Genomic DNA, 24,927 nt, shown 5'->3' with positions numbered 1-24,927 from the left:
TATTGATGATTTATTTATCTACTTTTATTACTACTTTCAAAAATAAAATTGAAGATATTTCATATTTACCAAAAAAAATTATATGTAAGTGTAATCTATTGTCAATAAAGAATACTAAAAGACACTCATACTCAATTAAGGTACACACACAATCAACGATGTTTGTAGTTAAACAACCTTAAGCTTTCTAGGTTAGAGTGTATTTAGTTACGCGGGAAAAACTCTACGCAAAGACGCACTAAGTGTTAGGCATTGTTGCTGTACACATTTATTACGTTACGCTGTAAACCATAAATTATTTATAAATTTATAGGATATATTTGTTGTAATAGTATATTAATAACTAGGTAAAATGCCAAGCCCTATGAAACCACCAGCAACACCGCGAAATCAAAATGATGAAAGTCCAAGTAGAGATACGTCAAGAGGTCAACCTCGAACTCCAACTGCTTCGGCTTCTAATCATAATACACCAAGTAAAACTCCTAGGAAAACTCCAAGTAAAACTCCTAGTAAACAAGGTTAGTTTACTTTTACAATTTTAATTTCTGGCAAATGTTATTTCAATATTTTTATAACAATACTAAGTAATCTAAGTTTTATTACTAATGTCTCCGATTATTTTTTGGTGTGCAAGATTTAAATAAAATAAAAATTATTTCGTGATCTAGCAGGTTTATCAATGGTCTCCACTCCTCAAAGATGGGGAACCCAAAGAACACAAGAAACGATTGCAGCATCGTCAGAAGGACCTTCTTCACACCCTGCTACATCTCCACACCGAATTTTACAAACAAGTCCCATTGCTGGAGGCATCAGCGAAATAGATCTGTCTTCTCCTCTTAACTATGGAACACCTAGTTCTCTTAGTTCTGTTCGAACTCCCCGAAGTGGAATAAGGGGTACTCCAATTAGACAGAGACCAGATATTCGAACTGAGAAAAGATTGCGTCAAGTAAATTTGTCTGAACCAGTGAGTTTTTATTTATAGCCTATTTTTAATTTATAATTTTTTTACTGATCATGCTGATTATTTTTTTAAATAAGATTTTGGAAGAAGAAAATGTTCAAAGAACTTCAGAGAGCGAACCAGCTGGACCTCAGCTAGTTATTTGGGGAACAAATGTCGTCGTTAATCGTTGCAAACAGCAGTTTAAGCATTTTATTCAACGTTTTATTGATCCTGAAGCTGAAAATGATGAATTACCTGATTCGTTAAACTTAATGGAACCTTTATACTTGCAAAAACTGGTAGAAATTCACACATTGGAAGAGCCTTATTTAAATATCAATTGTGCTCATCTAGAAAGTTTTGATCAACAATTATATCAGCAATTAGTTTGCTATCCTCAGGAAGTTATTCCTACTATGGATATGGCAGCTAATGAAATGTTTTTTGAAAAGTATCCTGCAGCTGTATTAGAACATCAGATTCAAGTAAGACCGTATAACGTTGAAAAAACAAAAAATATGAGACTTTTAAACCCAGAAGATATTGATCAATTGATAACTGTAACTGGGATGGTTATCAGAACATCAAATGTCTTACCAGAGATGAGAGAGGCATTTTTCCGATGTATCATTTGTTCTTTTTCGACTACAGTAGAAGTAGACAAAGGAAGAATTTCCGAGCCAACGGTCTGCAGTCATTGCAATAATAATTACTGTTTTACGTTGATTCATAATCGTAGTCACTTTTCTGACAAGCAAATGATCAAACTCCAAGAGTCGCCTGATGATATGGCTGCTGGTCAAACACCTCATACCGTCGTATGTTTTGCTCACAATGATTTAGTTGATTCTGTATCTGCTGGTGATCGAGTAGCAGTTACCGGAATTTACAGAGCTATTCCGATTCAAGTTAATCCGAGAATTTCTAATGTAAAATCTGTATATAAAACATACATTGATGTTGTTCATTTCAGAAAACAGGACTCCAAAAGGTAAGTTCGATTTATTTTCAATTCAATAACATTTTTTCAATCTATTCTACATAATATTAATTGTAATAGGCTGTACGACCAAGAAGATGGAAAAAGTCATGTTTTCCCACCAGATAGACTTCAAATACTTAAAAAACTTTCACAATTAGATGACGTTTATGAACGATTAGCTCGGTGTATTGCGCCTAGTATTTACGAAAATGAAGACATCAAGAAAGGTATACTTCTTCAACTTTTTGGTGGTACAAAAAAGACTCATACTACATCTGGAAGAAGTCATTTTCGATCTGAAATTAATATTTTGTTGTGTGGAGATCCTGGTACTAGCAAGTCTCAACTCTTACAGTTTGTTTTTAATTTAGTGCCACGTTCACAGTACAGTAGTGGAAAAGGTAATTTTTTTTTTGTTACAAAAAATTATTTTTATTAATACAGTAATTGTTTTTTAAAGTAGAATATTTCACAAAAATTTCATTTTTTATTTATCATTTTTAGGCTCGAGTGCTGTTGGTTTAACAGCTTATGTCACAAAGGATCCAGAAACACGTCAACTGGTTCTTCAAACTGGAGCGCTGGTTCTTGCAGATAATGGTATTTGCTGCATTGATGAGTTTGATAAAATGAATGATAGTACTCGTTCGGTATTACACGAAGTCATGGAACAGCAGACTTTGAGCATTGCTAAAGCTGGAATCATTTGTCAACTGAATGCTAGGACAAGTATTTTAGCAGCTGCTAATCCATGCGAGTCTCAATGGAATAAAAATAAAACGGTATGCGCATTACTCGGCTTAATGATTAATTGTTTATATTTTATGTTACATGTATATTATAAAGCATGTTTTGGTCATGAAGTATTATTAAAACTTTTAATTTGTGATAATAGGTAGTTGAAAATGTGATGCTGCCCCACACTCTTATGTCGCGTTTCGATTTGATCTTTTTGATGTTGGATCCTCAAAGTGAACACTTTGATCGTAAATTAGCGAAACATTTAGTAAGTCTTTATCAGGAAGATGAACCAGAGCATGAAGATGAGCTGTTTGATTTAAGTGTTTTGAGAGATTATATAGCTTTTGCAAAAGAACATGTTAAACCAACGTTGAGTGAAGAGGCACAACAAAAACTAGTTCAAGCCTATGTTGATATGCGAAGAGTAGGGAGTGGTGCAGGTCAAATCACAGCATATCCAAGACAATTAGAATCACTTATTCGGTTATCTGAAGCTCATGCTAAAGTACGGTTTAGTCATGTCGTTGAAATTAAAGATGTTGAAGAAGCATGGAGGTAAGAAGTTGAATAAAATCACAAGTATTTGTATAATATATTGATCAGAACTTATAATCGCTAACAATTGATTTTCTCATTTAGACTTCATCGAGAAGCCCTTAAACAATCAGCTGTCGATCCTCTCAGTGGAAAAATTGATGTTAGTATCTTAACAACTGGCGTTTCCGCTGCAGCTAGAAAACGTCGAACTGAAGTGGTTGACGTTCTTAAAAAATTGATAGCATCCAAAAAGAAAGTTCCTACGATAAATTACCAGAAATTATTCACTGAATTGAAAGAATCTATGCAAATTGTAAGAAATATTTTTCTTGAGAGTTCTTTTTTTCTACTTATGTGTTTATTAATTCAATTATTTTCTTTTATTTTTTAGTTTGTGACTCGTGATATGTTTGAGGACTCCTTAAAAGATCTCCAAGATCATGGTTTCATAAACGTGATAGGAAGGAACACTATTCGTATTTGTGCTGATGCTACATCTTAATTTTTTATCTAATGTTATTTAAGATAATTCAACTAATATTTCCAGGATTTGATAAACAATAAAAATTTTACAAGGTTCTTTTTTTACTTAATTTTAAGTTGTTTGATAAATTATAATATGTGATCGAATAAACTTTTTTCCAGCTTCTTTTAAATTTGATTAAAATTATGTCTTAAACTTATTTTATCTATATATCTATACTAATAAATGGAGAGCCGGTTTTTTTGTTCGGTTATACTGTGAAAACCACTGAGCCGATCGGAATAATATTTATACCATAAGATGCAGCGTGTTTCGCAGAAGATTTTAGTATATGATATGTTGGTGATTACTTATCCGGAACTTATAATTTTTTGACTTAAAAATAATGAATTTTTATTATAACTAAATTTATTCTATTCGATTGTAATTTGTTTAAAATAAATTTTTTAATTCTATTGGTTGTGTTCATATACTAGGCAGATTTCTTTACTTATGAGACCAGCCATTTCTTTAACTGAAACTTTCAATGCTCATTACAATTTTTTTTTTTTCATATCAATTATTCGTTTTATAAGAAAGACACAAGAATGTTATAATGATTGCGCATTAAAAGTTACAGTGAATATTAGCTAGAATAATTACATGGATAAAAAATACATGCCAATTCGATAGAATTTGGAATCTGTGCAAGTCAAAACAATACTCTAATTAAATTTCATGTTCTCAGATCTAAAAATGCAATTCTATAAAGCGCCCAACGGAGCGGGCGAGTAACAGCTAGTTTTACAATATATTCACACTCAAGTAATTATTTAATAGAATAAGCTGGCTCTTTTACTCGATTTATCAATAAATATTTTACATCTGATTCTTTTGGTAAAGGATATATTTACATTATTTTATTAATTTCACCAAATCGTCAAAGAAACTAAGAATATCACATTCTGGTATTTCTAAATCAACTAAAATTTGTTAGATGTTCAGATACTGATTAGTGTGTCTGAAAAATTAAGCTAAGTATTTTTTTTTTTTTTTTTGGTATTAAAAAAGAATTTTATTTTTAACATTTTCTTTATACATATATAAGTAACAATATCCTTATAAACAACTTAAACACTAATATACTTTTATTTTGAACTGTCATCACATGATGCTCTTATCAAAAATATTTGATTAACTATACTATAGTTTTATTATATTATTAAATATCATTTAACATAATTATTATCTTTTCTTTGAACTATTATTAAATTGCTTTGGAAAAATTAAAAAAAATAAATAGAAAAAATCAAATGGATAATTTAATGTGTCTTATGAGGCGATTAAGCTAAGTATAAAGATATACACATACGGTCAATAGACTATTTGAAATGAGAGCGCATACAAACATTACTGCTGAACTTCTGGTTGTCGCTAGTGTATGTAATATGGCGTCAATGTTCTAAAATACTCATGTAAACAATAAGTATAAAAAGAGTTGTACACTTACTTATTTAATTTATGTTCAAGTGATATTTGTCTTTAGCTTTAGACAAAGGATACAGTACAGGATACTCTTTGGCTTTAGTTTCAGAAAAATTCGGCCTATAATATCCATATTTCGGAAAATAAAATAAATAATTATGTTAAATAACCCGGTAATTGAATGTTCGATTTCAACATGGTATTCGGAATTCACAAAAAATTCACTAGAGACAGTTGTATTACAAATACCAGACAATTTTTTGAATTATTTGGAGCACGATGCATTTATTTTGCCAGTGGAAGCTACTGACAATAAAATACGAAATATAAAATGGTCTGATGGATCGTCTGGTCAGGATAACCTAACAGAAGTAAGTTTATTATTGAATATACCATTTTTATTGAAATAAAAATGATTTTTATTTATTTTTATGTTGCAATTGTTATTAATAATTTTATTTAAAATTTAGGATTCAGCTCAGCCAACGTTTCCAGAATTTAGTAAACAAATTCAAGATGTTATCGACGATTTTGGAGCAGTTTTTGTAAAATCAAACTGGAGAACACCTTCAGTACGTATAAATTTATTTTTAACATATAGCGAAATTTTAATTAAAATTTTTTTAGTGATTGTTGCTCGAATTTGTTTTGTCGAAAATTTTTGTTAACTGGTAAAAAATGAATTAAGATCATTTTATTGGGTATCTAAGTAATATATGTAATTATTGTTTTTAACAATTATAGGATGCAATGTGGGTAGCAGTAACAAAATCATTAAAATGTACGTCACTTGAGGAAGTATACTTACTCTTAAAAAGTTCTGATCGCATTTCACGTGATATATCTGCAGTAAAAGAATTAGCAAAAAATAATAAAGAAATTCCACCCTGCTTGGTATTGAAGAAGTGGCGTGATATTAATCCTTGCACAGAATTCCGCTGCTTTGTTGTGAACAGAGAATTAGTTGGTAAAAATATTTTATATCTGTACAATAAATGTTAAGATTTATATACATTTTAAAATTCATTTTTACAAAAATTTCCTTCTTTTCTAGGTATTTGTCAAAGGGATGTGACTCAGTATCATCGATATATAGAGAATGAAAAATACAGTATACAAACAGACATTAAAAGTTTGTTTCGAGAGCGTATAAAGGATCGATTTCAACTCAATAATTGTAATTATAAATTGATATTTTAGTTGGGATAAAATTGAAATATTGAACTGGTTTAATAACTATATTTTACAGATACGTTTGATGTGATTCGTTATAAAAAAGACAAAGTGAAAATAGTTGACTTTGGTTCTTTAGATGAGTCATCTATAAAAGGAACTCTATTTACTCATCAAGAATTAATTAGTTCCATAGTAGACCCTCCAGAATTTCGTTTCATCGGCGAAGATATGGGAATTCAACCTAATACTCCAAATTACTTCTGCATGCCCCAGGAACTCAATGAGTTTTTTACCAGAGAAGGCTCTAACGATATGATTGAAATGATTCGCAGGGTATTTTTTATGTTAAATATCTCAATAAATTAATTTAAGAAGTTAATTAATAATAAACTTTATCGTTTGCAGGCTGTTGAAACTCAACAAATCGAATAAGCGGCTTATAATAACGGCTTCTACAAATATTAAATATTCAACATAAGCTTTTAAAATAAAAAAAAAATGTTACTAAATAATTAAGAATAGTCAACTTTAAATATTAAAGGAAGGGTGAGTAATATCATAGATATTAATATACATACTCGTACAATGTAAATACAGAACTTTAATTTATATTCTGTCAGACCATTGTTTGTTTCTATTTGATGCATTACATAAACTGATTAAACTATCCTACTTTTTTGTTTAAAGAATCATTAATATTATCATTATTTTAATATATAATATTGCAATATTTTTCGGTACGTCGTTTCTTATGAGCGACGCATCCTTTTATAGAAAATATGTCTCGTTTATATACAATATGCAACCACCATAATACTTCCATTTGAAAAAATGATTCGTGATATATGTAATTTTTTTTTCTTTTTGTTTTCAGACAATTATTCTTTCAACACACTGTACAATCATATTCTCAAGAGTATTTATCAATTAATTATTAATTATTTCTTTATTTAATTAATAAATGTCGATTATCATTTTCATTTTCTGTTTATTTCCCTCTTAAAGTAGCAAATGTAATTAATATAATTAAGCTGAAAATTAAATAATATTCATCTTTGTCTACTTTGTTGTTATTGAAGCCATCTAGATTTTTTATAATTTGTTAAATATTAATAAATTTAACTATCATTAATAAATCGTTCATTATGTACTTGCCATTTGTGCATTGTTCCAGTACTCATTCTCTCATATAATTTTTTTTCCATTTATTATCATTATTAATTATTATTACTATTATTATTATTATTATTAATGTACGTCATTAAATATGCATACACAATTTAATCAGCATTTTTAAGTCATTTTCAACTGAAAATGAGAATTTAACTCAAGTATCGAAATTACAGATCATTTAATACTCACTAAATAATTAAAAATGAAATTTTTTTGTTTAGTTGTAATTACATACTTATATAGTACACTAAAAATAAATTATTAAAGAACAGCATCACGAATTACGAGTTAATCGTAACTTCTAATAAAAGATGCTATTCCTCTTAACTTATTAATAAATATTTTATTATTATTAATATCTAAAAAATTTGTGCTAATTGATTCAATGCAATTAATTGGTACATTATTTTTCACTGATCAGTGATTTTATTTTATTTTCAAAAAAGTCCGTAACACGAATTTTCACATCGCAACAACCCATTACAATATATCAATACTGTTAAGTGTTAAGTGACAAATGTAATAGCTCTTACAAATATACATTACAAAAAATTACTTAAGTTAATATACATATGTATTTATATAAATAATATAATCTTGTTATCGGCTTCTGTCAAGCAGCTCAAGTGGAGTTAACTTTGGAAAACTCGATTTATAATTTATAACTTAAAATTTAATTCTTATTACTTAAATTTACTTATTAGTTGCTAACTTTTTTACGTTTAAATGCATTTGGTACGACTAAAAGGATTACTCTTAAAGCCACACTGTCGTTAAATATTTTTTAACTAATTTGGTAAAGTATTTGTGCTATTACCAATTTTTAAAAAAATTTTAACTTTTAAAAATATCATTCTATTTAGTACAACAATTGCTTGATTAATTAACAGACATACTTTTTTCTAACTTTTAGTTTACAGGAAGATATTGAGATTAATGATAATTAATACACGCTGAAATTTACTTTTCAATTAAAATTAACAAAAGTTTAATAACGCAACATCTTGAAGTTGACTAAATTTTAACCAACAGTAACAATTGTATTCTTACTGAATTTAAGACTATCTTTACTTAATGTCATGAATTAAGAACAGAAAAAGTGTCAAAATATTATTTTTTTCAACAATTAAAATCGTTAAAAATTCATTAATCTACTTCCGAAAATAAAAATAAAATCAATCAAGTAAAATATGTCACTGGTCAAAACTTTTTACAATGCTCAGGATAAAAAAAAAAAAAAAACGTAGGTGTCTTTACAGTATCAAACCGAATGTCATCTAAATGATACCGCGCAATGAACTAGATATCTTGAATATATCCCAACTTAATCATATTTGTACATATTTAAAACAATTTATTTCAACTAAGCAGCAGTGGGCTTAATTATTCATAATATCCTTTTTAATCAAAATGTTAAAAATAATTGTCAAATATTGATACAAAATATAGTAAAACATTACCAAATGCAGAAGTATAAAATTTTAAATATGCGCCGTTATTCGCACAAATAAAATTTTGGGAATCCACTAAAAATGAAAATTATACTTAACTAAATATTAATGTATTTTAAAGTAATGAGATCAAAATGAATAAAAAATGAAAATAAAAAAACAATTAAAGTACATACATGTAATTCAGTATATTCGGCTTCAAAGTTAATTACAAAAACAAAATCATTCATCAATTATGAATTACTTATTTATTTAATTGTTATCGTTTTTAACAATCTAAAACAGAAAAGTTAGTAAACACGAGAAACGTATTTACAGTTGCACGATTTTTTAAGCATATTATTAATCATCTTATCATCGTAACTAAGTAACAAATTTTTAAAATTCATTCTTTCACTTTATGATTCTTAAAAATAAAAAAATTACGAAATCTGATTTAAAATTATAATTTAAAAATTAATGATTAATTAGACTTAGAAATTATTAATAATAATAGTAGTAATAATAATAATAATAACTATAATTTTTTAAAAATATCCTTAATATTAATACCCACACAAACTTTACAAATGCAATAACATAATAATCATAATAAATTGCAGGCATTCACGCTTCACCATCGTTAATACATCAAGATAGTACCTGCCAGTATCGAAATAAGAGATGAAGCATTTTTGTACTAAAGTGCAGCGATATATGATTATTTTAGAGTTTTATCTTTTTAGTATTTTAAATCTTAATTAATTAATTAACTAATTTAAATGATTTATAGAAACTACTCAATGTACAGTATGGATTTACATGTATGATGTGATTAATTAATACATTATTTTCTGAATATCAATAAAAAAAACAAAATAATTCAATGATACTTTATCTCAACTTTCATTTTAAATTAATAAGAAATTCATCTACAATTTGGATTTTTGTGTAAAATAATAAAATTAAAAAAATGAAGCAGTTAAATCTCATAAAAATAATAGTATTTTAAATAAAAACTGATGATAAAAGATACTAAGTAAAGCTAAAATGAGGGAGACTCATGATCACAAGTGACTTTACATTTTTAAAAAAGACACGCGGAGAGCAAAACTGTACACAAGTTTTTAATTAATATTGATTAATTAATTAATAATTTTAATTGTAGTCTCTGGCTGGCCTGTATCACGTAAGTGGTTAAATACGGAATAATTATGATAGGAGCTTCAAAATACACTATCATGCTTTTTATTTATCGTTTATTTATATTCAATATGTTTACTTATTTATCCATAAACTCTCAACTCGTGGAGACCCAACCAGCTGACTAGATTGCGTTTTCTAATGTCTCTTAAAATATAATAAATCTATAATTTAATTATAAATTTATTTAATTTTTTTTTGCATTTTTTATTTTTTATTTTTTTCTTCTATTCATTTTATTAAATGATCGACTACAATTAGAATTGGAATCTACTATGTTAATTTATTTATTAATCAGAGTATAATCTAATAATAAGTTTTTGTCTTAATCTGAATACTTAAATTTATTAATAACTAAACAATAATCATAATAATAATAGTAATAATAATTAATTTATAATAACGTAGAAATTAAATATTAATGAATAATATTAACTAAAGGTTGTTGCCTCGCTCCAAACAACAAAATCTGGATGCGTGAAGCCTGCTATACACTGATCAAGCATACTATTATTTACACCATCATCATAATCATCATTATAAATTAATTCATTAATTAATATTAGCAAGAGCCTGGTATCTAATCTGTTATCGAGCTACTACCATTTCACTGGAAAATTATCTCTCTCTCTCTCTCTCTCTCTCTCTCTATCTCTCACACACACATTTATTTTCCTCTTTCTCTCTCTTTCGTAATATTTATTTTCATTTATTTTCTCATTATGATAATTGGCATTAGCCGCTTTGGTCGCATTTAATCAATCATCATTTAAATATTACTAAACCACATTGAAACACATGGCGATTGCCCTTAAGCGTTTTTTTTTTATCATCATTATTTATTTGTTAATAAGTTTAATATTTAAATATTACTTTTTAAAATTTTTCTTCAATAAATTTACAAATACCGTACACTTTAATTAAATACATTTAATAATAAATAAGCAAGAATACAATTGCTAAGACTACCTCTTTTTTCCAAGTGATTTAACCAATTTCTTCTTCAACTTATGCTCGATAATTTTACCACCACCGCCGCCGCCAGTAGCACCGGTACTAACACCAGTTACACCAGAATTACCAGTGTTACCAGTATTACTAGCCCCAGTTTGTTTCTTCTTGGGTCTCTCAGGTGATCCATTGCAACAGGTGCATCCTTTTTTGACATGCCCTCGTAAACTAGATCTTCTAGCACGACAATCAGGTTCTATCAAAGTATGGCACGTTTCGTCGTCCGATGGTTCTGATGTTTTATCTTGACTCATTACTCCCATCTCGTTGTTGATGGTATCACCTTTAGCACGTTTAGCAATAATACTTTTTGACTCAGCACGATTTAATACTACCCTGGCATTGACATGTACTTTACTGTTGTCTTTTTTTTTTAAATAAGTACATCTATCATTAACTCCAGTTGTACTGCTATTAGTTGTTATTGTTGAAGAATTAAAATTAGAAGAAGTACTTTTAATACTACTCAACTGTAAGCTGTCATCAAGCCCATTGGTAATTAAATCATCTGTCTGGCTGCTAATAGACTCACTGATACTCGAATCCTCGTCATCGCTGCTAGATCTCGTTCTCTCGGAGATCGGACTTTCCCAAGATAAATATTCGGGACGTGAAACTTTAGATGTAGCACGCTTTTTGTTGGTGTACGTATACTTGTGCGTCGATAACAGTGGCCCTGCGATTGGTGACAGCGGTGATGGTATCGTAACATCAGCAGTATTACTACCCATTAACGTCATACTGTCATCACCAGAACTACCAATTGTATTATTAACATTAGAACCAAGTGGTAATGATTCTGAATCTAAATCAATATCTAGTTTAATATTTGATGGAATGCTAGACACACTGGTGGGTGAGCCTTCTTTAGAACCATTGCATGATATCATTTTTTTCAAGCACATTGTATCTTTGGAGTCAATATCCATGAGCGGTAAGTGTGGCGGTGAAAGTCTAGACAAGTCAGAAGTACTATTAGACCCCTCATCTTGACTCTCTGGACTCAATCTCAAATGCTTTGGTGGATTATGCATCTCGTTTTCGTCTTGCCTGTCACGTTTTGACCTTTTAGATGACAGTCGGTCTGAGTCTTTGGACGATCTATTACGCTGGGAGATGCTTTTTCTACGTTCGGTACTTTTAATTTCAATACTGGGAGCTGGACTAGTTTCACGGCTACCACTTGATGAGTCTAATGGCCGAAAGTATGACGAAGCGTTGTAAATTTTCATACCCAGCGGCTGACTGCATGAAGCATCCTGCGATAAATGATCAAAAGATGGGGAATGGTTAGTATCAAATAACAAATCGGCTTCTGGAAACAAGTCACTCGTGCTTGGTTCATCAACACCTAGATCTTCACATTCTTCAGATAAACTTTTTTGCAGTCTTAATTCGCGTTCCATCGCCGCCCGATTTCTCTCAATACGCTGTTGTGCCAATTCACGCTCTAATCGTGGATTATTATTTGAATTTTTACTAGCAACAACAATATTACTTTTATTTGATGTTGTAAACTGTTGAAAAGGCTCAAGATGATTTATAAAATATTTTTTAGTGGTGTTACTTGAATACAACTGTCCACTATTCATGTCCATACTCTGGCTGGTACCTTTATTTATAATTTGCAATACTGTTTGTACATTTTCTGAACTATCGCCGTCACGTGAATAAACTTTTAGAGGCTCAATAGTTAGTTGATTGCTCTGAGAGGGAACGTACCGCCAAGGTGTATCTGGTGATGATTTTCTGTCGTCTGGTTCCCATGCTTCTTGTAGTCTAGCATTACCACATAAAACACCATTACCTACTTTGCAATTAACCTCGTTATCACTAGATTGCCTTAGTGTTGATTCTTGAAGGTCTAAACTTCCGCTAGTTCCATCAGCATTTATTAAATACTGACTTGGACTATCGATGCTAGACATTTGCTTGGATGTAACTACCGAGATTGGCTCTGTTTTTAAATGATTTTGTATAGACGTAACCGTACTCGGCGATACAAGTGAAGTTATTAATGACTTAGAAACTTTTTCAGATGACAAAATTTGATCTTCAAGTTTTCTTTTAACAGCTTTTGGTGATATAACTTTACTGTTATTTATTAATTCAGCAATATTGTTGGTTTCCCGTGTTTTATGCTGGACTATTTGAGCTACTTGTTGCTGAATTGATTTATTTTGCGTGTTACTATTGTTCAATGCCGTGACATCACTCGGGGCTGCAAAAGTCAAAGCAATTGTTGCACTGTGCATTGAGCCCAGCTTATTATTTTCAGTTTGCAATTGTTCAATAAGCGGCTTTTTATCAGATTCTCCAGCATTTGAGGCCAAATAAACGACACTCTCGGTTTTGGTACCACTAGACGTTGATAATTTACCAATTGTTGAATTAAATAACCTTGCACCTTGTAATGTTAAGCCTGAATTACTTGTTATAACCCCGCAAAACTGTTGTGTATCAGTAATGTCACTCAAACTACGTTGTAGCAAACCAATTGTCGGTGCTTTATTAACTAAAATAGTATTTTGTGTTGTCGCATCATTGATAACTGGTGTACCAGGTTCACTTTTAATAATAACGTCAGTTATAGAATCACTTTTGTTATCCAACGTTGAATCATTATTAGCAAATTGTTGTGTTGTATTACTTGTTTGGTGTGGTACAACAACAGAAGTTGTGTTCAATGTTGTTGTTGATGCGGCTGTCGAATTAGATGTTATTGTTTGTAAATTTGGTAATTTTACTTGTTTAACTTGTCCAGGTTGTTGAGATATAATTTTGCCAGCTTGATTTAGAAATGATTGCAATACAAGGGCATTAGATACACCGGAATTGCCACCTGTTGTCAATGCTGCTGGTACTGCGGCCAATAATTTTGATCCACGAGAAACTATTGTAAATTGTTGAGTACTTTTAACCAAATTCATTGGTAAAATATAATTACCACTAGGTACAAGTACTGTTGTGCCACTAACTTTACCTGTAACAGACGCTAAAGCTTCACTAACATTAACTGTACCAGTAGGCACTGCTTCTTGAACAATAACCGTTCTCTGTTGTCCGCTACCGGGTTCAGTAAATATTAAATTACGTCTTTTAGCATTAACCTCAACGCCATCATTTGAATCAGAGGTTGTTAAATTATTTCGTGTTTCTGACTGCGAGTCAAGATTAGAAGCTGTTGATTGCTCGTCTTGTCCCGAAAAACCAGCTGGACTGTCTTGTACAAGTGCAATACCACTCGATGAATCTTCGCTGCCCATAGTACGTCCCAAATCGTCAGCACTTGGACTCATTTCTGATGATTGCTGTCCACCAGATGGTTTACTTGATTTACCACCAGACTTTTTACGCTTTGACGATTGACTTGGATTTGTTGGTGGATTAGAACGTCTTCTAGGCGCAGGTTTATTATTCAAATCTGGAGAATTTCGCAGCTGCTCAGCGTACTCTGCAAGTATTGTATAAATACGTTGTGCAGTTTGTTCGTCTTCTTGGGGTTTTTGCTGTGGTTTTGGAATTGGCGAGGATTTTGACGCATTACTAGAAGTATTAGTTTTAACATTTTTCGGCGCAGACTTTTTCGAACTTTTAGGTGACGGTGTTGGTGGTGTTTTTCCAGCAGAAGAAACAGATGTCGGGGCTGGAGTTACACAAGGACTTGAAGAACTTTGTGAAGTGACACTAAGTGCTGGTGAAGCTGCTGGCTGACAATAACTCGTTACCACGACAACTGGTGTCGTCGTAGTATTGGTACTTTTTTGCGGCGTTGTCGGTGTCGTTTGATTTACATAAGTCAGTGAAACTTTTTGCGGAAATACTTCTTGTTGCTGTTGAAATGTCGTGGTACTATTATTACCACCATTGTTGTTTGTAAATTCAGTGTTTGTTGAAGTTTGGGTTGAAATAAGAAGTTGCTGGGCAAGAGCCGATACAGCATTCTGTTGATGTTGTTGTTTAGCTTGAGTTTGTTGGCTAGTTGTTTGCGTTTGAACAGCCGTGGTAGTAGTACTGGAACTCGATTGGAGCTGAGGTTGAATAGTACTACGTTCTTTAACTTGCTCGAGTACACTTTCAAATTCACGCAATTGTTCAAGTGTCGTCGAACTGACTTGATTTGGTACTTCGATTGGTGAATTTAATAAAGTATCTGCCCTGACAGCCGTCTGTTGTCTTTGTTGTTGTTGTTGCTGTTGCTGTTGTTGTTGCTGTTGCTGCTGTTGTTGTTGTTGTTGTTGTTGTTGTTGTTGTTGTTGTTGTTGTTGTTGTTGTTGTTGTTGTTGTTGTTGTTGTTGTTGTTGTTGTTGTTGTTGTTGTTGTTGTTGTTGTTGTTGTTGTTGCTGCTGCTGCTGCTGCTGCTGTGAATTTTGCTGTTGAATTCGTGAAGCATTAATAGTAGCCTGTATAACTTCAGCGAGGTTTTGCTGTCTCAATGGCGTTCTTATAATATTCAACTTAACAACTGGTGGCCTACCACCGGGGAGTGAGTTAGTGTGCGATATAGCAGGTATGATGTTCAACTGACTAGGATTTGTTGTTGTTGTAATAGTAACAGGTATTTTGTGCGTTGTGTAAATAACACCTGGTGAAGTATTTTGAACAAGTTGAGTAATTGTTTGACTAGCATTCGGAGTATTAATATTTGTATTATTGCTACCAGTGTTCTGTACAATATTAAGTATCTGCTTGCCGCCTGATGATGACAACTGCAGATTTGGAATGTTTGCTATTGACTGTACATTAATTCCACTACTACTGCCACCACTACTAACACTACCCTGACTATTTAATACAGACGTTTGTACAGCTTTAGATAAATTCGACGTTTTCTGGATAGTGCTCATTGGTTGAGTTATTGTTTCAGTGGTTGATGAAGTGGCAACAGTCGTAGTATCTGTTGACTGTGTGTAAATTGTTTTACCAAATGCCTGTTGAAATTTTGGTAATCCTGTATTTTGTAGTTGTAGTTGTAGTTGTAGTTGTTGTTGTTGTTGTTGTTGTTGTTGTTGTTTTTGTGGTTGTTGAGATACTTTAACTGTTTGTCTTTCGTAAGTATTGCTTCTGCTGTTAGAACCACTTCCCGAGGATGATTCCGAGACTCGTTGAATTTGTCTAGTAAAACCAATACTATCATCTTCTAAATTTTGTAACGTCAATAAATTTCTCTGTCCTGTTGTTATAATATTAGGATTAACTGTTGCCAGTTGATAAGTACCATCAGGTTTGCAAACAATTTGTAATTGTTCGGTAGTAATTGGTACTGTTGTATTAATAGCAGCTGTTGATGTTATTGTTGTTGCTGTAACTGTTGTTGTGATAGTAGTTGAAGGCGATGGTGATTTATTTGGTGAATCATTACGGCTTATTACCCGTTGAATATTGTTGTTGTTATTATTATTGTTACTATTATTATTGTTATTATTAATATTAATGTTATTACTATTACTGGTAGTATGAGGGCTATCTGGTTCAGTTGCCGACACATTTGTTGAAATAGTTGGTGATGCATCAGGCGGTTGATTAGCCTTTTCACCAACGTCATGAAGCACTGATGTACGTGTCGGTGGAGATGTTTGTCCGGCTGGACTCATTCCAACTCCACTATCATGACCACCAGACGAGGGTGTACCTGGTAATTGTATTATGCTGCTAACAACACTCGACGTACGATTTCTCGGTGATGTATTACCGCTATTAATCGATCCAGAATTTGGACTTTGCGGAATGTTACGTGATATTTGAACAACATTAACTGTTGACTGTACACGCGGTGGTACCATCATGTCCAATGTATTTAAACCTGGAACTGTTTGAGCTAGTATATCCGAATCACGTACTGCTTTAGCTAGTATGTCATAATTACTTTTTCCTAAATTATTATTATTATTATTATTATTATTATTATTATTATTATTATTATTACTAATATTATTGTTATTAGATTTAATTGGTTTGCGTCCACGTGGACTTTTGTTATTTTTATCACTTGAATAATTATGATTATGGTGATGATGATTATGATGATGATGATTATGAATTGGATTTTTGTGCGCAAATGGCATTTTCTTTTGTATATTTAAAAGCTCACTTGATAAATCACCGGCACTCAATACTCCCGGTTGCTTTTTAATTTTTGTTTGTTCTAATTTTTTATCTATTTCATTATTGCGTGTCAATACAATTTTAGGATTTAAATTAAGTGTACTTAATAATGGTGCAAATTTAGCGATATTTCCACCAACATTATTACCACCATTACCACCACTGACATTATCTTTATTGTTAATATTATTTTTATTAATATTATTATTTAAAATATTTTTCGGAACTAATTGATTTATTCTTGGTGTAGGTTTTTTAGTATTTTGTGGTCGAAACATTCTCAATGATTTTAAAACAGCCGGGTCACTGCGTTTTTTAGTTATAATTATTGGTGAAATGGCGGTAAAAGCAGAACCTTTAATTGTTTCTCGTTTATTTTCATCCAAATCCGCAGAAAACAACGTTATTATATCATTGCTACTAACATCCGAACCACTGACGTCTTCACTACCGGCACCGCTTGATATTGTCGACGTAGTATGATGCATATTTTCATTAACAAGCATATGAAAATGTGATACGGTATCAACAGTTAATTTAGATTTACCAACACTACTTCCATTACCACCGATACCACCATTGCTTCCATTATTACCACTACGTTTAGTTAATTCTTTATTATTGCACGGTTTATTATTTATTTTATTATCCTGTCGACATCCGTCACTTCCTAAACTGTCGGTCTGACTGTCCTGAGTATTTGTGTCCTCAGTATCAGAAACACAACTTGATTTCCTTCTTCTGTTGTAACTATTGTTACGATAATGTTTATTACTCGAGGATTTAACACCACTACTACTGTCATAATCACTTTCAGAAGATATCAAACGATGAATTTTACGTTGCCGACCAGTCCTGCGAACTCGTAAAATACTTCCGCTGTCGGAATCAGAACTATCATCTAAACTACGTCTGGTAGAACTTCTTTTGTAAGAGCCAGCTGGTTGAAAACTTCCATACTGCTCAGAAGTATCAGACGCTCCGTCTGCCCACTGCTCGTAACCCTTTTCAATACCATAAAAAACATCCTTACTGTCATCCTCCGATGGCCAATCTTTAAATTGTGAGTAATCAATATTAAGATACTTTAACTCTTTATTAGTGTGACGCATTTCTTGAGCATTCTCTAAATATCGTTCACAAAGTGTACTTAATTCATTCCAATCAGACACCCAGCTCAGCATATGGTAACGTGGACTACTCAGTACAACAGCTAAATCATCGCACAATTGAGGCGTCAATCCTAATTGTTCGGCATCCAAAACTTGATTTGGCACTGATTTTTCGTCATAGTTTGCCGAACCCGTAACTACTTCTCCTTTTATAAGTATCAATGCATCCAATGTACGATCTTTATTAACAACGACACTATTACCACTCTCAGTAGAAGACTTGTTTTTATTACTATTATTATTACTAGTATTACTACTAGTATTATTACTGCTACTGTTATTAGAATTAGTATTACTATCAACATTCATTCCTTTATAATTATTACAATTAAGACATATTTCGTCCAATGAACCTTCACTGTTTGAATCTTTTTTAAAATTATTAACAACACACTTATCTGATTTTTTATCAGTATTAGTATTACTACTACTACTTGAATTCGAATGACAACACTGAACCGGTGAATTTAATAATTTTTTTAACAATTGATCTGTACATTTACTATTATTATTATAATTTTGTGATTGTTGCTGTATTTGTTTATTATTACCCTCCTTAAGATCTGTTTTAATATTACTATCTGTAGTATTTTCAAATTGTGATTCAATTATTGATTTAGTAGCGATAGTAGTGTTATTATTTGTTTTATTATTATCTGATTGAGAGTTGTCATCCATTTTATTTGAAGTTGTAGTCGTGGTAGTTACTGGTGTCGATGTTGTAGTTGCTACTTCTACTGGGGTTGTTGACAATCTTTCATTTTCTTCATCTTCTTTAGTTTCTTCATCAAGAGTGTGAATTTGAGGTTGACTCTCTAGTCGTGTTACTTTACCACAAGCTATCGCCAATTCGCATATTTTATCGTAGCAAGCGCGCGTTGGATTTAACGAAAACGCGGTTAATACACATTCACGTGCAATACCAATATTATTATTAACAACATCAGCCAGTTTTAGAAATTGCGTACTCAGACGTTTTGCCGTTTCACGTACATTATCAATATCAGACTTTATTTTTTGGGTTTCCAATTCATTCATATCTGCTGTAAGTGCTCTGATGTATAATTCAATAGCCAATGGTTTAATACTATCTCCAAACTGAAAATTGAAATACAATTAATTAATTAATTAATCAATAATAATGGTATTAGTTATTTATAAATAATTTAATTATTGAATAAACTCACGTGTTTCAGTAAAACAGCACAAAATAAATAAATATGCTGGGCACTTTCAGCATTTTCTATTAATTTTCTAATCATACCCGGTAGATTTGGATCAGTTGCCTTAAGCTTAACATGTAAGCACGCCCAGGAGTTAAGAATTTGTTCTAAAACACTTGCACTAGTTTCATTAACGGGCCTAACCATACCCGCTGTTACAAGATACTGAGCAACTAATTCGGCGGCTTTTATTGAATTTCGCCAAACACGCGCAGTACCGTATTTCATTGGTTTCTCGCCGCTTAATCTTTGGACTAGTTCTAATCCATCATTTAGGTCCATTAATTTTAACTGTAAAAATAAAATAAATATTTTAATATTAAATTCTTACGTCAAAATAAATAACTATCTTAATATTAATAATCTTGATATTATGTAGAAATAATAATAATAATAATAATAATAATAACAAACACAATGAATATGTTTATGGAATTTTTAATTTAATACTATATATAAGAATTATTATCCTTACTTGAGCGAATATATCTTGCGTGCGTTTTAATTTATACAACAGGACAATGTATACGTCAATCATAAAGTGAACATGATGAAGATCTGACAGTGAACGTAATCGATCACTTCTTCGCAGACTTCGGACACAAGCTGCTGCAAGATTTACTGCAATGTCCTCGCAGCGATCTTCACAGAGAATTTTCAACCGCATTGTTAACAATTCGCCTTTTTCCGAGCAACAGAATTCTATAATTAAAAATAAATCATTATTAATTCATTCAAATATCATATACTTAATAACATAAATAAATATTTCATTTTAAGTTTGAAATATAATTTAAAAACTTTTATGAAAAAAATTCCAATTGATTTCATAAAACTTTAAATCAAAGTTCACTTAATTTAAAAAATCCAAGTACTTAATATTGAAACTCAGTCACGTATAAACTTTAAATTAAAAGTCTTTACAAAACAATGCAAATATAAGTTCAAATATTATTTTTACTGACTATAATAATAATAATAATAATATTACTTTATAAATCCACCGTTTAACTAATAACTATGAATCTATGGACTATAAAACCGTTAATGATTTATGATCAGAGATATAAATACCATTTGTCTTAACGACTGAACGATAAGTTGAAATAATAAAACTTGATAGAATTAGTCATTAGATATAAATAATTATAATGTTGTTAAATGTAATGTAAGGTGACAAATTGATCTAATGGTATTGCAGATTCAAAATAAGTTTTTTTTTTTTTTTTTTTTTTTTTTTAATATTATTATTTACCTTCTTCATGTTCAGGATCTGGTTGGCCATTAAGTATGCGGTCAAGTGCTGGATGAGCCCATGGATTGTGTACCAACGCGATGAGGGCTGTGCACCTCGACGCGACCGGATGGTGCACCAGGTGACTCGCACACCTCTGCAACGTTACGCTGAGGTGTGTTTTTGTAGCAGGTGACAGCTTTGGCCACTCCCCGCGCAATACCAATGTCAACGTATGTCTAAAAAATTTATAAATTTATTTTAATATTCATATTTTATAAAAGTTATTCTGGTTTTAGTGATTCAATATGTTCAGCTATTAACGCAACCACATTTTGAACCATTATTGTCATGAAAGTTTACCTTAAAAAAATTAACAGACATTTGAAAAAATTTTTACTTTAAATAAACAAATCAAATAATTACAGGATGAAAATAAAAAAATTTAATAACTAAAAATAATATTTAAAAATGAAAGGAAATTCAAATCTTGTGCCGGAAATAGGCTTTTTTAATTTTACAGTACGCTTTTTTCGATAATAAATTAAGATAATTTTTTATTTTTTTTTAATTAAATAAAAAAATACAAGCAAAAAAAACTTGTTAGATTTTTTTTATTGTTTATTGTCAAACAGATAAATTATTGACAGAAAAAATTTAACAGAAGTTTATTAAATTTTTTTAACTAAACTCTTAGTTGTTAAAAAAAAATATACGTTTAAAAAGTTTATGGAATCAGTCAAATCTTAAAGGATTTTTTCAAGACTCAAGTTTTCAACTATTTTAGTTTACGAGAAATTGTAACGAGTTTGTACGATAATAGCTAAAATAAGCTCAAGTTATAAGAGAAATCTTGTCGGTTATTAAATTTAAATTAATGAATATTAAAATAATCAATAATTGTTTTTTTAACGAATTTGTCAACTGTTCTAATAAGTTAAAGAAAAATAAATAAATAAAAAAGTTTTACAAAGCATACTTGTGGTTAGTTATAAAACATTGGTTTAAAAGCTCTCAGTAACTTGAAATTATAAAAATTCATAAACTAGTAAATATAATAAAATATAATAAAAAATTTACTTGTGGACCCATTCTATGAGAGACTGGGTGGCCTCTGGGTTTGCCGTAGAAATGAAATTGGTGACATGCTCCCAGGCAGACAAAAGTGCACCCACCTTGTCGCCGTACTTTTTTTTGCTGTCACTTAAAGTAGCTTCAAGCCCCTGTAAGTAAATTTAAATATTAGATATAACTTGTACTCTATATTATAATTTATAAAATATATACGTTAATTTTTTTTTAATTTCATTAATAACCAAAGCACTGAAAAAAATAATGTAAATAAATAAAGTAAATAAATACATCAATTATCACAAATAAACACCTGGAAAAAAAATTCTCGATATTACTTAGTATGCATCCTGTAAGTGTTTTGATGTTGATTGTAATGTATCGTAAACGAAGAAAAGAAGCAACCACTTTACTGAATTAAAACAGGTGTTTTTACAGCATCATACAAGATTGAAAGTTTATAAGTCAAGATTAAAAATTCCAGTTTAATTAAATTAATTACACTTGTAATACCAATCATTTCTGGTATAATAAATTCATAATTTATGCATCAAAAATTGAATATGTTATTGCTATGCAACTATTGAAATAATAATTAAGCTTGCATGAAGAGAGAATAATGATTTAATTAACTCTTCAAATATACATTATCGATTATTTGATTTATAATAGATATGATGATAATGATAATTTTTACTAAATTTGCCTTTGAATTTGACTAACGACCAGATTGAGTTATTTTTAACTCTTGCTTTTTAATTGGCTATGACAAAATTATTTATAAAAATAATAAACTATTACAATCATAACTTATAACTGTTGACAATAAAATTTTTATAATTTTATTTTTTATTAATGAAAATATTATCGGATAAATTGTAATTTAGATGACATGATTGATACTTAAATATGTCATTGTAGAGTTTACCAAGTACATATGTATATATATGTATGTATGTATGTATGTATGTATGTATGTATGTATGTATGTATGTATGTATGTATGTATGTATGTATGTATGTATATATGAAGTATGTACTATATTATACTGTATATACTCAGTCGTCTATTTCAATCAGTATTATTTGGTGCAATGTGTTGTCTACCGGAATAACATTCACGTCAACCACAGAATTTCCTGACCTGAAATATAACGATAGTAAGACTGAACTATTGGAAATTATTTTATATGTATCCTTTGAATCATTTATAAATTGTCAGTAAGTATTATATTATTTCATACTGATTAAATGTAAAAGGCTGTAACATAAATATTATCATTTTATATTATAAAAATCCAATTATATGAATCAAATTTTATTTTATTAAATATTTTAATATACTCGATAACTTGATAGTGCTATTTAAAGAATGGTTGTTGCGAAATATAACGATGGAAATAAATTTTTCGTTACATCAAATTTAACAAATGTATTGATATATTCCAATTTTTAATCCCAATCAACTATTTATCTGAAAACTTTTTCACTCATAAAAAATTTAAGCTTTAGTTTTATACTGTTGTAGTAAAATATTTTTGTATCGGTAAAATTGTAAAATAAAATACTAATTGTAACCCTTTTTATTTTTTACAGCAAAAAAAGCACAAAAGAATAAATAAATCATACTCGTAAAACACTAAATGTAAAAAGTGATACAAATAAAACGAGTTTTAATTATAATACAAATTTTAATGATTTTACTCTATAAAAGTATGATTAAATAAAAAAAACTGTAAGTATTTTTTCATAGCAATAATTAAATTACTACCTGATAAAATGTCACTTTAGTTGTACGTCTATTTTCGGTAGCTCATAAAGCATAAAATCTAAATATAAATACAATCGTGGACATTAATTAAAGTATGTTTTTAAATTTACTAGAAAATAGCCGTTTGTAAACTTGAACGTTTGTAAACTAAAAACTTTTAAAACTGAAAATGACTCCGTTTATAAAATGAGTTGATCATTAAAAAAGAGAATACTAAATAATGATTAATAAAAATGATGCAAAATGTAAACTTGTAACAACCTTAAAATGTCATAAAATAAAATTCAACCAATCAAAAAAAAAGAAAAACGTTAATAAACTCGATAGTAAAGCGAGTGAATTTGAAAAATTGACATTAATAGAATAATATATTTTTAAATACGGCTAAGTAAAAAAAAAGTCGTTAAAAAAAAACTGAAATAAAAAAAAAACAAACAAATGCATATCTTGACATTAGAATAAAAATAATTTTAAAATAAAATATTTAAGGTAAAAGCCCCAATATATGATCATGTACCAGTATATGATCACTCCATGTATTTGTATACCTATATTTGTGAATATAGATATACAAATACATGGAGTGATCATATACTGGTACATGATCATATATTGGGGCTTTTACCTTACGTGATGTTGACATTTGTTAAAATTAGTGCATCGTGAATTTTGCCAATTCAAAACTTAGCCACGCGAATTCAGCCAATAGTAAACTTTGCGATTCATGAAATAAGTGAATGCTAAATTTTGTTAACAATTAAAATAGCCGTTTGTAAACTCAGTGGCTTATAGAAATCGCAAATTCTAAATTTTAAAGTTTTTTAATTTATCTATTATATATTTATATTTATGATATTTCTGAAGCTATAAAATTTAAAGACAAAAGTCTTTTCTCAACAACAGGTCAGCCGAGAACTGATTTTCCGAAATTTTACTTACGAAGAATATTACGGAGCTGAAAATGATAAAAAAAATTCTTGTAATAAATAAATCATGGAGGCTTGTGTATTGTGTATTAATGAAAGATTTTATTTTTATTTAATTATGTACACATTCATGTATAAAAATATATATTTTTTTTATTTTTAAAAATTATATATACTGACACAAGGTTGCCCAGAATTTTGAACTCGGTGAAATCAATTAGTCCAAAAACTTTATTCAAAAATTTCTGTTGGGCAAGATACCAGCTTGTGTC

The 24,927-nt window shown here is 30.0% G+C and overlaps 3 protein-coding genes across 10 annotated transcripts in view; 2 read left to right on the top strand and 1 right to left on the bottom strand.

The window, feature by feature from the left end:
- The first annotated feature begins 152 nt into the window (after positions 1–152).
- Positions 153–3,805, top strand: LOC123258865 (DNA replication licensing factor MCM4). 2 transcript variants are annotated; one of them, XM_044719119.1, is made up of 8 exons: positions 153–521; positions 672–973; positions 1,048–1,943; positions 2,013–2,335; positions 2,439–2,716; positions 2,830–3,230; positions 3,315–3,525; positions 3,604–3,805. In XM_044719119.1, the coding sequence occupies exons 1-8, from the start codon at positions 353–355 to the stop codon at positions 3,712–3,714; spliced, it is 2,691 nt and encodes an 896-aa protein (XP_044575054.1). In that variant the 5' UTR covers positions 153–352; the 3' UTR covers positions 3,715–3,805. The 2 variants fall into 2 exon arrangements, with proteins under 2 accessions (XP_044575054.1, XP_044575055.1); XM_044719120.1 differs by having other exon boundaries at positions 154–521; positions 675–973.
- Positions 3,806–5,096: 1,291 nt separating this feature from the next.
- On the top strand, positions 5,097–6,825 carry LOC123259355 (cell division cycle protein 123 homolog). Its single transcript, XM_044719800.1, has 6 exons — positions 5,097–5,531; positions 5,631–5,732; positions 5,905–6,127; positions 6,215–6,337; positions 6,410–6,669; positions 6,742–6,825. Exons 1-6 carry the CDS (start codon positions 5,319–5,321, stop codon positions 6,766–6,768), a joined length of 948 nt encoding a protein of 315 aa, XP_044575735.1. The 5' UTR covers positions 5,097–5,318; the 3' UTR covers positions 6,769–6,825.
- Positions 6,826–10,333: 3,508 nt separating this feature from the next.
- The window catches only part of LOC123259333 (mucin-16-like), a 44,176-nt gene continuing 29,582 nt past the window's right edge, over positions 10,334–24,927 (bottom strand). For 6 of the 7 annotated variants that reach the window (XM_044719716.1, XM_044719717.1, XM_044719719.1 and 3 more), the window contains 5 exons: positions 21,968–22,110; positions 20,909–21,126; positions 20,129–20,355; positions 19,618–19,944; positions 10,334–19,528 (listed from right to left, as the gene is read on the bottom strand). In XM_044719716.1, coding sequence (XP_044575651.1) covers positions 11,108–19,528; positions 19,618–19,944; positions 20,129–20,355; positions 20,909–21,126; positions 21,968–22,110 — 9,336 coding nt within the window. In that variant the 3' untranslated portion in view covers positions 10,334–11,107. The remainder of the gene's footprint in view (positions 19,529–19,617; positions 19,945–20,128; positions 20,356–20,908; positions 21,127–21,967; positions 22,111–24,927) is intronic. The other variant, XM_044719721.1, reaches the window with a different exon arrangement.

The sequence above is a fragment of the Cotesia glomerata genome, linkage group LG2, assembly GCF_020080835.1.
Source record: "Cotesia glomerata isolate CgM1 linkage group LG2, MPM_Cglom_v2.3, whole genome shotgun sequence".
Taxonomy (NCBI): domain Eukaryota; kingdom Metazoa; phylum Arthropoda; class Insecta; order Hymenoptera; family Braconidae; genus Cotesia; species Cotesia glomerata.
The sequence above is the reverse complement of the archived record's forward strand: the minus strand, read 5'-3'. Positions and strand labels throughout refer to the sequence as shown.

Bases quoted from the DNA above. Each gene is read 5' to 3' on its own strand.
- LOC123258865 (XM_044719119.1), top strand. From the start codon at position 353: ATGCCAAGCCCTATGAAACCACCAGCAACACCGCGAAATCAAAATGAT. The intron at 2,717-2,829 runs GTATGCGCATTA...TTGTGATAATAG, and splicing joins AATGGAATAAAAATAAAACG to GTAGTTGAAAATGTGATGCT. The intron at 3,231-3,314 runs GTAAGAAGTTGA...TTTCTCATTTAG, and splicing joins GATGTTGAAGAAGCATGGAG to ACTTCATCGAGAAGCCCTTA.
- LOC123259355 (XM_044719800.1), top strand. From the start codon at position 5,319: ATGTTAAATAACCCGGTAATTGAATGTTCGATTTCAACATGGTATTCG. The intron at 5,733-5,904 runs GTACGTATAAAT...TAACAATTATAG, and splicing joins CAAACTGGAGAACACCTTCA to GATGCAATGTGGGTAGCAGT. The intron at 6,128-6,214 runs GTAAAAATATTT...CTTCTTTTCTAG, and splicing joins TGTGAACAGAGAATTAGTTG to GTATTTGTCAAAGGGATGTG.